The 13,409-nt window shown below is 31.4% G+C and overlaps 1 protein-coding gene across 1 annotated transcript in view; it reads left to right on the forward strand.

Annotated features, from left to right (window-relative positions):
* Nucleotides 1-10,541, forward strand: part of LOC107452974 (rho-related BTB domain-containing protein 2) — a gene marked incomplete at its 3' end in the record, with an annotated part of 38,798 nt that extends 28,257 nt beyond the window's left edge. The window contains 3 exon segments of the mRNA XM_043051425.1: nt 4,168-4,399; nt 9,271-9,374; nt 10,341-10,541. Of these exon segments, the coding sequence (XP_042907359.1) occupies nt 4,168-4,399; nt 9,271-9,374; nt 10,341-10,541 (537 nt within the window).
* Between the last annotated feature and the right edge of the window lie 2,868 nt (nt 10,542-13,409).

A 13,409-nucleotide genomic window follows, 5' to 3' on the forward strand; every position in this document is an offset into this window, starting at 1 on the left:
TTACGTAATCGGTCAGTAAATTCTTGATAGATGAAAATATTAAAAAAAAATTATAACATAAAAAAATTCTTTTTTCGAAAATTTTAATCTTTTTTATAACTTAAAAAATATTTGTTTCAGAATATTTGATACAACTTTTATAAAGTTTAATTATTCAGAAATTAATTGACCAAGTTTGTTTAATTTTTTTAACTTTGGTATTCTAAATTTCAAAGCGATTTAAAATTATAATAAAGGGGTCTCCTATTTTTAACCGTTTTTCTGCCTTAACCAAATTTTCTTTTGCGTTGAGAGTTAAGAATCTGAATACGCTGAAAAATATTGTGTTTATTCAGAGAAATTACGTCTTTTGATTGAATTTCCAAACTTAAAATACTGTCTGCATAAATTAATTAGCATATAAGGTTATGGTATTAATATACTATCAATAGGATAGAAAAGATTTGATCCATTAGACGACTAAAAACACTAACATTTTAAATCCATTACACTTATTTTTATTGTAAAATTAATTTTTTAACAAATAAATATTTTGCTCAAGCAAATTATTTTATGAAAAATCGCATAATTAAACAAATTAAATAAAGAAGTTTTTGGACATTTAAATAAGTTTTCTTTACATTAAAAAAGTACTCTATTAGAAATAATAATTTTTTTTATCACAGTGTTGTTTCCTTTTAAATTTACATGAAAATTTATATTTTTATATTTTCAACATTTCTTAAAAATTTGTTCTTTCTTAGCCCCCTCTAGTGATTTCCTTCCTCTTTTAAAGGGTATCCAATCCAAGATTTTAATCCTGGTATCATCACACCTTTTCACCCATCTGACTGTAGTTGTTTATTAGTTTTGAACATCGGTTAATAGAAAGATAACTTTTTTCCCATGCTTAGTTTACTATTTTTCAAAATATCAAATCGTATTTCCGAGAACGAAAGTCTATACAAGTATCAGAAGCTCGGAAGTTATTGATGAAAGATAGATTATACGTTGTTTAATTTTCTTTTGAAAGAAAAGATTAAGAAGTGACTAAGTTTGAAGTGTCAGCATGATAATTGTTTATTCTTATTCCTGTTCTCTATCAATTAAACTTGCCAAATTTTTTTCATCGTCTGCTTTGTTTTTATGTACAATTTTCATCAGCGGCGATGATGGCCTTTATTTGAATGAAAGACTATCATATCCGTCTGATATGATGCGTCAGATAAGAGTTTGACTTGATATTTCTCGCAAAAGCGGTGATTTCTTATCCTTAAATAAAATTTATTTCAAAACTACTTAAAAAGTGATAATATAATATTTTTCTCTTTTTGTTTTAGTTTCAATGATAACACTGATAAGATAACCGAGTTTAATAAATAAACCAGTCTCTCAGAGCTTCCGATTTAAACGTTTCATTTCCTCATACGAATTTAGATCCTTCCTTCTATTTTTCTTCTTTGAAATGAATTTTTTTCACTAAAATACAACAAGAAATGAAGAGTTCTAATTCTTCTTTACCAAAACTACTTTTGAATGAGAGAGAAACATTATTATTTTTATTTACTTTTCTCTTCTATACCCAAAATAGCGAGTATTTTTAATTTTATTTTTTTATTAAATTTAATTAATTCTTCATTCTCTTTTTTTTCGATTAATTTATTTTCTCAAAGAGTAACTAACCCCGTTTTTAATTTGAACAATTTTTCTACTTTGTTTTATAAATAACTAGTTGCATTCAATGCAATTAGTTTATGCTGGTCTTAGTAATAGTTTTTTTTTTATTTCCAATGAGCTGCACAATCGGTTTTGCCGATGCGTTCTCCAGAGGTGGGTCCACTCTTTCAGGACCACCACAATAGGTGAGATACCGTTGGCCATGTTAATTTGGACGTCTAGTTTCTGCCACAGTAGATGGCAGCACCGAGACGGTATTTGGATGCTAAAGTGCACTAGTAATTTAATTTTGCCTAATTTTTTTTAATTTCCAATGAGCTGCACAATCGGTCTTGCCGATGCGTTCTCCAGATTTGGGTCCACTCTTTCAGGACCACCACAATGGGTGAGATACCGTTGGTCATGTTAATTTCGACGTCTAGTTTCTGCCACACTAGATGGCAGCACCGAGACTCTATTTGGATGCTAAAGTGCACTAGGAATTTAATTTTGCCGGAAATGCTAAGAGCCAATAAAACACTCCAGGGATCTTTTACATGCCGCATAATCATACGACATGACCGCTGAGGATTTTCTGAAAATCCGGTGCCTGGGCCGGGGATCGAACCCGCAGGCTTGGGCTCAGAAGGCTGACGACAAACCAACTAGATAATAGATCTTAGTAAAAGTTTAGCACAAAGTTATTATTTAGCACAAAGTACGAGTATAAGACACAAATTAAAATTAAAAAAGCCGGCAACCATTTTAGTACTATATACCTTCAATAGTGCCGAATCATTCATTGTATGTCTGTGTACTAATGATTAGTAGGTACTATATACCTTCATCAGTACCGAATCATTCATTGTATCTCTGTGTACTAATGATTAGTAGGTACTATATACCTTCATCAGTGCCGAATCATTCATTGTATGTCTGTGTACTAATGATGGTTACAGAATATAACCCTGAACAACTTTTGTACGCCCGATCGGATTTTCACGAAATGAGTGCCCTTCTTAATGGTCCAAAGGGGGTGACCTAAAGCATTAATAAATTTTCGTAACTATTAACTAAGTTACGAAATCAGATACAAAAACGACTTTCTTTGAAAGAAGACGACTTTTTTCGGCGGCTATTAAAATTTTAGACAGTCAAAACATGGCTGGTAACCGCAGTCTGAAATCTTGACAATGGTCGATGGTTGGTTTACTAAAAGGTTAATTCTGCTTTTTAAGTATTTCACTATATTTCGGGAACTCACTATATAAGAGAATCCAAAAATTTTTGCACAAAATTATGAAAATGCAATTTCAACATCAAATGAATGCAAATACAACATCAAAATGCAATTTCATGTAAGAACAATTTCTAATAATTATTAACTCTTTTTATTATTTTAAAAAATAATTTTAATTATTAATTATTTTTAAAAATAATTATTCAATAATTATAATTTATAATTAATTAATTTTTGAATAATTAAGTATATGAATTTTTATATCATTTCAAACTATGTGGTTAGAAATGGCAAAAACCGAATTTAAAACGAAATAGGTCGAATGATTCTGGAGGTATAACACTTCAAAAAAACCTTATTTTTGAATTTTCATTTCTCCAAAATTGTTCTACTGATTTCTTTTAAATTTCAGATTTTTGACATTTCAATTTATCTAGTTCAAAATAGTGTAAAAATTTGCAATCTTCACAATTCAAAACTTTTTTGATTCGCTCAAAAAATTCTTTAGAGATATGGCGAAATAGGTAAAATTGATATAGGCAAGTTTGATATTCTAAATTTATCGAAGAAAAAATATGTTTATTCAGAGAAAAAACGTTTTTGAAAGATTCCCTATTTTAATTAGTTATTAGCACTAATTATTTAGCATGCTTGATGTTGCCCTTTATAACCCTTAAGATTGGATTTTGTAATAGCATGACAAACCAATCGATAAAACTAAAATTTTTAGAGTGATATCTTTCTTTTTTTAGGCCTCTGAACTTATTTGAAATACAAAATTGGCTATCTAACTTTTTACCTTTTCATATTTGTAACAGATTCAGAACTTTCTGCACAATTAATATATATTTCTGGAATCCTTGTGAACACAAAAATCGAAGCACGAGGAAGAAAATATTATCAAACCTTGACGAATTGTGAACGAGGAAAGCTGGATTTAAGAAATTTATAACCTCTTTGATTTTTGAGTGAAATTGAGGCACGGTGAAAGTAGTTTTCAGAAACATCTTCAAATTGCGTCCTGCAGTCAAACTGATTCTGAAATTTTTAAACTCCTCTTCCTTAATAGTGATTCGTCAGATTTGTGTATGATTTTTCATCTTTACTTAAATATTAATTAGAGCCTCCTGATGTTCATACTCTTTTTACTTTATTTTTCATAATGATTCTAAAAATATATATTAAGGGTGGTAATTGCAAACTACCCAGCATGCTATAACTTCATTGTTTTTTTCAACAAAGAGAAAACCCTCAAGTTAGCATTAAATGATATTTTAATGGTTCTCTCTTAGCGCCAAAAAATTGCAAGGTACGATGGCGCTAGACATTGAAGAAGAATTCAACTCAAGACTAGAAACAATCAAGTGTGTTGTGGTAGGAGATACAGCTGTTGGAAAAACACGTTTGATCTGTGCAAGAACTTGCAATGCAGTACTCAATCTTCCTCAAATGCTTACTACTCATGTACCTACAGTTTGGGCCATAGATCAGTATAGAATTCATAAAGAGGTAATACATGAAGAGGTAATTCATAATAAATAATTTCAGCGCTTCTTAAAGATTTGTACATATCATTCGAACTATAGTAAGGTACAGTTTTAAAACAAATCAATAAAACTATGATATTCCTATGGATATGTAACCCTATATAGCTATGCACAGGTGGCGTTTTCAATTAACATTTGTATTACTTTCTTAATTTTAGCTTAAAAAATTGATCATTTTCTTGTTAATGTACATTGTTACAATATGACTTGTTCTATTTATTTCCATTTATAAATTCATTTAACTTAGGCTAAAAACTCAAAAAACTGACGATAATATTCAAAACATGGAAACCTTTAGACTTTATGTTGTAATATTAATTTCTGACCAATTCTGAATTTGCGACTAGCAATGTTCAATTCCGCAGAATCGTTATTTTGAACCCAACCCACGGCAAGGGAATTCCTGGATCAAGCATTGGGACAAATAAGCCTTCGTAGAGGACTTTTTTGATTTAAATAACCCACATTTGCGTTACATGGAGAAGAATTTAAACAAACAAACACGAAAACCATCCACGATTAGCCCGATGGCAAGGGGATTCTAATCTATGATCTATCTATTCCTGAGGATATTTTGCGTCGAATGCGTAACAATCGGTTCGAATTCGAAACAAACAGCCACCGATGGAATTCTGAACCACCTCATTGGATGGCGATCGCTCTATCCCCTGAGCCACCGGGACTCTTCTCTTAGAGTTGGTGAAATTCAAAAAAATCATTTAAGTGATAAAAGTACGTGCAAATTTCAATACAATCTCATATCTTGAATATAAAGATTCATTATCGCCTCACAAGCGGATGGATACTCCGGAAGTGACGATTTTGGAATCTTGTTATTGTTTGCATTCAGTATACCATCCATAGGTACAGCTTTGAATAAAACAATGCAACTTTCATAATCTGAAAGTAATGATTGAAGACACGTTTCTGACATTTATCGCAGTGGATCGTTTTATGGAACATTTTCATTGACTTACGTATATTTCTAACATGTTTATGCAAACTTTGAATGACATTGCCTGGAATGGATATTTTCCACACTCTCGGGCTCGAAAATTTTACTCTTCATTCTTTTGATCACGGGAAGCCTTTGAAGCTCTTTTGGCCAAAAGTAAATAAATAAAGGGAATTTTAGTACCTTAAATTCGAAGCTAAAATTAACTCGAAGATGCGAACTTAAACTAACTATATCATCTTGTTGTGAAGAATTATTTGAACTTTAAAACGGATAAATAGCTTAAATATATAAAGAATTTCCACTTCATTTTTTTTAAAGATTGCTAATTCGACGAGTTTTATTCATAGTTACGTATAAAATAAATAAGACTTCATAAGTTCTAGATGAGTAGGATTTTAACTGAACTATGTCATGCATATAAGACGTGATTTGCGTTTTAACTTGACCAACATTAAGGCAACAATAAACGGGAAAAACTAAGAAGGAAGCTATTAATAGTTCTAAAGGTAACCTCTAATTGGAACATAAAATAATTAATGTTTAAGGAAATTGTAACACTTCGAAAATAGAAAACTTAGTTTAAAAAGAAGGGAAAAAAGAATTTGTCCTAAACTAAGGCTAATATTTGCCATATTTTAATGAATATTTTGAGCTACTATTTCCAAAATTCAAAAGCAATTTTCCTGAAACAACAAATGGGTTTTCTTGCTGCAACAAATAGGTTTTCCCCATGCTGTTTATAGAAAAAAGCAGAAAAATTTTCTTTTCCTTTTTAAACATTTAAAAACTAATAACCGGTATAAAACATTTAATATTGATACTTAGCAAACTTCAGTATATAAATCAACCTACAGTATACTACCAAATAGTATGTAAATCCTTAACTGGTTTGTTGCTTCTAGGGGCGCAGATGTTATAGCGGTACTAAGCAATAAAACAAATTCAACTTTTTTTTTACCACTTCAGTTTTCCAAACTTCACACTTAGCTGTGTCACACATTCTTATTACGTTATTTTTGAATAATAAGCATTTCTTAGAAAATAACACTGAATTTTCGGAAATAATTTAATAAATATATATTTTTGGCATCGCATAATTTGCTCAATAAATAAATCACGCCATTGTCAGAAAATGTCGATTTCTTTGCAGATTTCGTCACGTCTTTCATTATAGCTCGTGTAAATTAAGAATAAAAATGTTGTTTGTATATTGATGTTTAAATATGTATTGAACAGTTTTTCGTATACAACTTCCTTTTTCTCCCTTTTAAAACATATTTGTGCATTCCAAACCTAAATTATGCCCATTTTCAATCTTAAAATGTGGAGCAATATGACGATAAGCCACACTTTTTAAAAAGTCACCATTTTCACATCCAGCTGTTCCTTAGTATTTCTTCAAGATATGTATTTTGGAATTCTCACTTCTTTACAACAACATTACACAGAAACATCTCCTTACCTTATGGAAATCAGGGTGCTTTTTAAAGCCAAACATGCTTTTATCAATAATACGGCGTACCATTATATTGTCCTAAGTCAGCGGGATCGAACATATAACCCGCAAATCAGATATTGACCCACGAAAAACCACAGTGCTGACGTAAAATATCCTCAGTAGTAGACGGATCATTGGTTAGAGTCCCCTTGCAATCAGGCTAACCATAGGAGGTTTTCGTGATTTTCCTCTTCATGTAACGCAAATGCTGGTAAGTCCTCCACGAAGGCAAATTTCTCCCAATACTTGATCCAGGAGTTTCATTGTCTGTCTTGTGTTGTTTCTGGATTGGGTTCAAAATTACATGGCTGCGGAGTTGAGCATTAGTAGTCGTAAACCCAAAATTTATTCGGCTGTTCAACGACTGTTATGAAATGTAATCATTAAAAAAAGCGAACAGACAATTCAAAATATTAAAAAATTAAAATATAAGTATTTAATTCAAATTTCTATATGAAAATTGGACAGCTGATTTTCTGTCAAGTATACAAGCAAGCACCTGTGCATGAATTTATGACAATTGGTCATAAACTTAGAAGAAGTGCTCATTTTCGATAGTCATATTATTTAGTCAAAACATGATGTGACTTGACCAACTACTCGATAATCATANTCTGTCAAGTATACAAGCAAGCACCTGTGCATGAATTTATGACAATTGGTCATAAACTTAGAAGTAGCGCTCATTTTCGATAATCATATTATTTAGTCAAAACATGATGTGACTTGATCAACTACTCGATAATCATAAATATAAAGGAAAGGACAAATTTGATTGTACCTATCAAATTTCGCATATTTAATTTATATGTAGTACATATATAATTGTAAATAAATTATTTCAAATTTAATAGTTTGAGAAAAGTTAAAGAAACGAAGTAATCCTTTTTAAAGAAGTTCAAAAGTGAAAACAAAGAAAGAAACGATCAACTACCTAGTTTTCTGTTAATAAATTTCCGATGTTTCCTAATTATGTTGTTGTTCATTTACGTCGCACTAGGGTTGTTCATTTACGTGCACAATGGGCTATTGGCGACTGTCTGGGAAACATCCCTGAGGATGATCCGAAGACATGCCATCACAATTTTGATCCCCTGCAGAGGGGATGGCACCTCCGCTTCGGTAGCCCGACGACCTGCACGCGAAGTCGAGAACTTTACGGTAGAACAGTTTAACGAGGATCGATACCGCACATTCTCGGTCCCTACGCACACTAATCCAAGTGGTCACCCACCCGCACACTGACCGCAGCCAGTGATGCTTGACTTCGGTGATCAGGCTGGGAACCGAGTCCTATTGATCAGACCACTGCGGGACTTCCTAATTATGAGTACACTTTTAACAACTCTCCTTTGCTAATGGAACCCCTGAGTTTGTAACCCATGGTCGACTATTTAAGGCTGTTTTTCGAAGGCTCAGTCGTAATTTGTTGTTGTTGTTAATTTACGTCGCACTAGAGCTGCACAATGGGCTATTTGCGACTGTCTGGGAAACATCCCTGAGGATGATCCGAAGACATGCCATCACAATTTTTATCCCCAGAGGGGATGGCACCTCCGCTTCGGTAGCCCGATGACCTGCGCGCGAAGTCGAGCACTTTACGGTAGCACAGTTTAACGAGGACACCCTCGGTCCCTACGCAGACTGATACAAGTGGTCCCCGTCGTAATTTGAAATGATGCTTTTTACGAATAATATGCTATTTTTACAGCTGCTTTGAGTTTGTAGCAGTTACTCATGATAGCCAGCGCTGTCTACGGTTATTTTTAAAATGGCGCAAACATCAATATGGAGAAACGCCACAGTTTTGCGAAAATGAAAAGCGTTTGTGGTCTGATTTTTTAATATTTAAAAGCTTACTCCAATGCAGCATTACCTGGGCTCATAAAAATTTGAAAAAACTGAGAATAGGGCAGTGTTTTTGATAATTTTCATCTAAGTGAAAAATGTGCCAAATTAGCGATTTTCAAAAATGTGTAATAACTTTTAAAATATTTAAGTTATTCGCCCGTTCTAAAGCCCAGACAATTCCTCACAGCAAGATTATATATATAGTTCGAAATCATCGCATTGCTTCAAGTGTACTTATACTATGGCTATTTTATTTTGTTTGGCGACTGAGCTTCGAAAAACAGTGTTAAAATTATAATCAACAGAACTTGACCCCCTTCGACATAGCAGCCTAAGGCCTTCATGTTTTCTTTAATCGCATCAGCAACACAGTAAATATTAAAATTAGAAAATACGATTATTATTATTTAATACAATGTTTTCCAAGCATTTTCCTAATTTACCTAAATATACACGCAACGCTTCAGCTTCGCTGGTTGAGTGTTTTATCTACTTTTGAGTCTCTGGAAAGTTTATTTGCGTTAACACAGAATGTTTTTAGGTTCTTAAAAGATCTTGGATGAGTGTGGACGGAGTCAATGTTTCACTGCGTTTATGGGACACATTTGGAGATCATGAAAAAGACCGGAAATTTGCTTATGGAAGGTAACTAAAATTATTTCTTAAAGATGTTTTTTCGAAACTCTGGCACCTAGCAAAAACAAAACATAGCAAATGCCTTCAGTTCGAAGCAAAGCTATATTCTGTCCTAAGTTATCTGGGCTTTAGAATGGCAAAACGTTTCCTATACTGTACATCACGTGCTGTTTCCTATACTGTATGTCTTAAATAATTGTCAATATTCAAATTTGGGAATATAAAGGAATATACTTAAAGGAATATATTTGGGAATATACTTACGAGAATTTCTGAATTAATATTTTAACCTTTTAGATATCCAAAATATCTTCCAATTCCTGACATACAATTGGGGAGACGAAAACCTAAAAATTTAAAAAAAAAAATGCTGAAAGAATAGAGGCTACAGCTAGCAGACACGCCGGAATCAGAGTAACTTTTGCTTCGCCACAGTTAATCAAAAATGTCTATATCAGAAAATCAATGAAACCAATTAAATGGTTTAAATGCCAACGCAATTAGATTAAATATTACTGAGAAAACTAAGTTGACTTTAACAAGGAAGTTTACATTTCTATGGGAAAACTAATTTGATAAAGTTAAGCTGTAGAAATTTGAAGTAAGTGTGATGCGGCAATATCACATTTTATGGGTCCATATAATGCAGGAGTAACTTTTCAAATATTAAAATACCAGATCACAAGATCACAAACGCTTTTCATTTCAAAAAAAATAAATAATAATAATAATATTTTTCTTATTGACAAGTTGTATTATTTTCATTGCTAGCATAGAGAAGGCTGGCTTAAGATCAGCAAAACTAAATCTATCTGTCATAAATAACTGCTACAAACTCACAACAGTTATAAAAACAGTATGTTATCCTCTAACGAGTATAACGAGAGACCATTCAAGAAACAGCTTTAAGAGCAGTGATTACGTTACACAATATGCCTTCATTGAATTTTTAAAAAAATTCTGTTTGAAATTTAGGGCTGATATTGTTCTGCTATGCTTTTCCATATCCAGTCCCCAATCTTTCAAGCATTGTAAAACAAAATGGTTTCCAGAGATTCGCCAATACTGTCCTCAAGTGCCAATTGTAGTGGTGGGATGCAAGAGTGATCTGAGACACATGTACAAAGATGATGGATTTGTTACACTTTGCCATGAGAAAAATCATCAGTTTGCGAAGTAAGAATTTAAAATGTATCTGTATATATATGTATGTTAACCCAAGACTGAATTCTTAGACAAAATTTTAAACACCATTTTTTTATTTATTTTTAATTTTCATTCAATATAGTTTCTAAGGATGCATATCTACATTTTATACATTTGGTGCGTGGCCAAGGCCGGATTAACCATTAAGCATACTAAGCACGTGCGTAGGGCAGAGGTAAAGGGGGCACCACGAAGCAAACATGAAAAAAATATCTTTCTACTAAGAATATTTTTTTACACATTTTAATTCGATTTTTAAGTTCTTACATGGTTTTAACTAATTTGATATTGTGTTATAATTATTTCAATCACGCGGACACGAAAAAGAAAGTTCTGTATTTACAGTATCCCATCACCAAATGACCAATGTTTTTTTCCTAACAGACCTCCTATATAGTCAGTGAATCACCTGAAATACAAAACTACGGCAAGTGACGCATTTTCCATTGTATTTTTCTCCCTGAATAGAATGAAATCAATGTCGAAACTATCATACTAATAGTTTAGAAGTTATAAGCGTTTTAAGTATAAAATTGTACTATAAGTATTTACGAATCTCACCTAAACACATTGCCTTATTATTGCCTAGTCGGCATGGGCCTAGGTCCCAAAATTTCTAAGGGGTCACGAAAATTAGTAAAATGTAATCAACATTACTATTTCTTTTAAATACTATAAGAAACATTTTTTCTAAAAAAAAGAAAAAAAAAATAGATTTTCTTTATTTTAAATTTTTTTTATATCGTGATATGACGAAACTCACGTAAAAATTGCGCAAATCAGATTCGAAAGTAAGATGGGCTAGCTTTGTGTTCGTTTAACTAATGAATAATTGCAGCTTAGTGACGCAGCAAAAGTTCTTGTTAGTGGCCACAAAATGTTTTATAGTAATTTTATTTAAAATTGTATGTAATAAGTTGAATCAGATATTACTATAGAATAGGATTTTGAAATTCTCGAAATTGCTGAAAAAAATGTTTTTTTTTTAAAAAAAAGTTTTTTTTTAAAGAAATTCATTGTATTGAAAACTTTTAAATGTATGAATATTTTGAGTAACTTTTTCATGAAATATGAATTTTAATTTTTTAAAATGTGTTACATCTGAATAAACTATTATTTAAATGAGTTTTTAATTATCTATGAGCATTATCTATATTTTGGCTCTTTTGGATATTTTTTACGTGTTGAAAAGTATTTAATAAAAATTATAATTAACAGCCTTAATATCTTAGAATACGTGCTGAACTTGTATTTATATCTAATGAAAGGTGAGCTAGCTTTGTGTTGGTTTAAATACTAAATAAAAAATAAATACAGCTTACAATAAAAATAATTCAGCGAATCAGTGACTTTTAGCAAAAATCCCTAAAATCAATTGCTTGTGGTCACCAAACTATTTTTATTTTGACATAACATATTTTGTATTAATACATAGATGCGTTAACTTTCTCTTGAAAAAAAATCTTCAATTGTCTGCTTTTAAAATTTTTTAGAATGTTTCTCTTGAATCATGGACTTTAATAGATTCTTTTTTAATTGCTTGGACTACTCTTCAGCAATTTAATTTCAAACATTCTGTAAAGAGCCCAAAAAATCTGGAGGGCCTGAATTTGCCTTGATCGGTCCCTGCCTAAACAAGTGAAGCAATTTTTCTGTACAATTTCTTATGATGGATTGAATGAGACACGTCAATGGACAAAACACTGTCTCACCTTTATTTAACGAAGCCGCTAAATCCGATAACAAGTTCGTTGTATGGAAAATTCGTTAAATAGAAAATAAACTTTTAAAATACTTAAACACAAAACAGGTTTTAATTTCATCAACACTAGACATAATTAAAATAGTGATTGATACACCTCTATCTTGTAAACTAGTGTATATATTTGTTTTATAAATCTTAAACATAAAAGAAATCTGCATGGAAAGCAAGAATAGAGCAAAACATTATACAGTGTTACACTATCAAGATACATACATTTTCGACTTAAAAAAAGCTAAATTTATGTGTAAAATTATAGCTGCATTTAATTTAAAATTAATTTTAAACATACAATACCACATGCGTTCTTAAATTTAATTGCTACTCATGAATCCGCTAATTTTGTCTGAGTTTTTCTTTCGAAATGCAAACAAAAAGGGAAAAGGATTATAGTGCGTTCTCTAAAAGTTAAGTGGATTTGAATTATTAATATCCTCCATAAAATGCGTTAACAAGTTTGAAATGTTCAGAAATATTTTGGGAAATAGGGAAAGTGGATCTCAAAGAAAAGTTCGTTAAATAAGAAATTCACTTCACTATTTAGAAGTTATTTTACGTAAAAACTTCCAATGTTCCTTGAGAAAAAATTTGCAAAATGGAAGAATGGGAAAAAAAATCGGAAAATGAAATAGAAGTGCGACTGTAGTTCAAAAAGTACAGGAGTTTTATGTATTCAAGTACTACTTCCGACGCATACTGATACTTTATATTGTTGTCAAGGAACTACCTTTATCGGGCAAAATATATTTTCCGACGAGTCTTAGTCTCGTGATAGATCTCTTTAAGTTCAGCGAATACCACCGGACAAATAAACCTGTAAATGAAAGAGTTTTTGACTAACAAGTACCCAAATTTACTCTAATTCTTTACGTTCTGAAATTTTAAAGTTCCAGAATGTTACCCAAATGATTCCCAATAATATAGTTTATAATCCGATATCAAATTTTAATTTTTCTTCAGTTAGTAATTCATGTAACTTTGTTTAACTATGAATTAACACACTTTCTTTCAAATGAATAAATTTTCTTTGATTATTTCTTAAATCAGAAATTTTATCTCACTTACGCTTTAAATAT

This window comes from Parasteatoda tepidariorum, chromosome X1, assembly GCF_043381705.1.
Source record: "Parasteatoda tepidariorum isolate YZ-2023 chromosome X1, CAS_Ptep_4.0, whole genome shotgun sequence".
NCBI classification, from domain to species: Eukaryota; Metazoa; Arthropoda; class Arachnida; order Araneae; family Theridiidae; genus Parasteatoda; species Parasteatoda tepidariorum.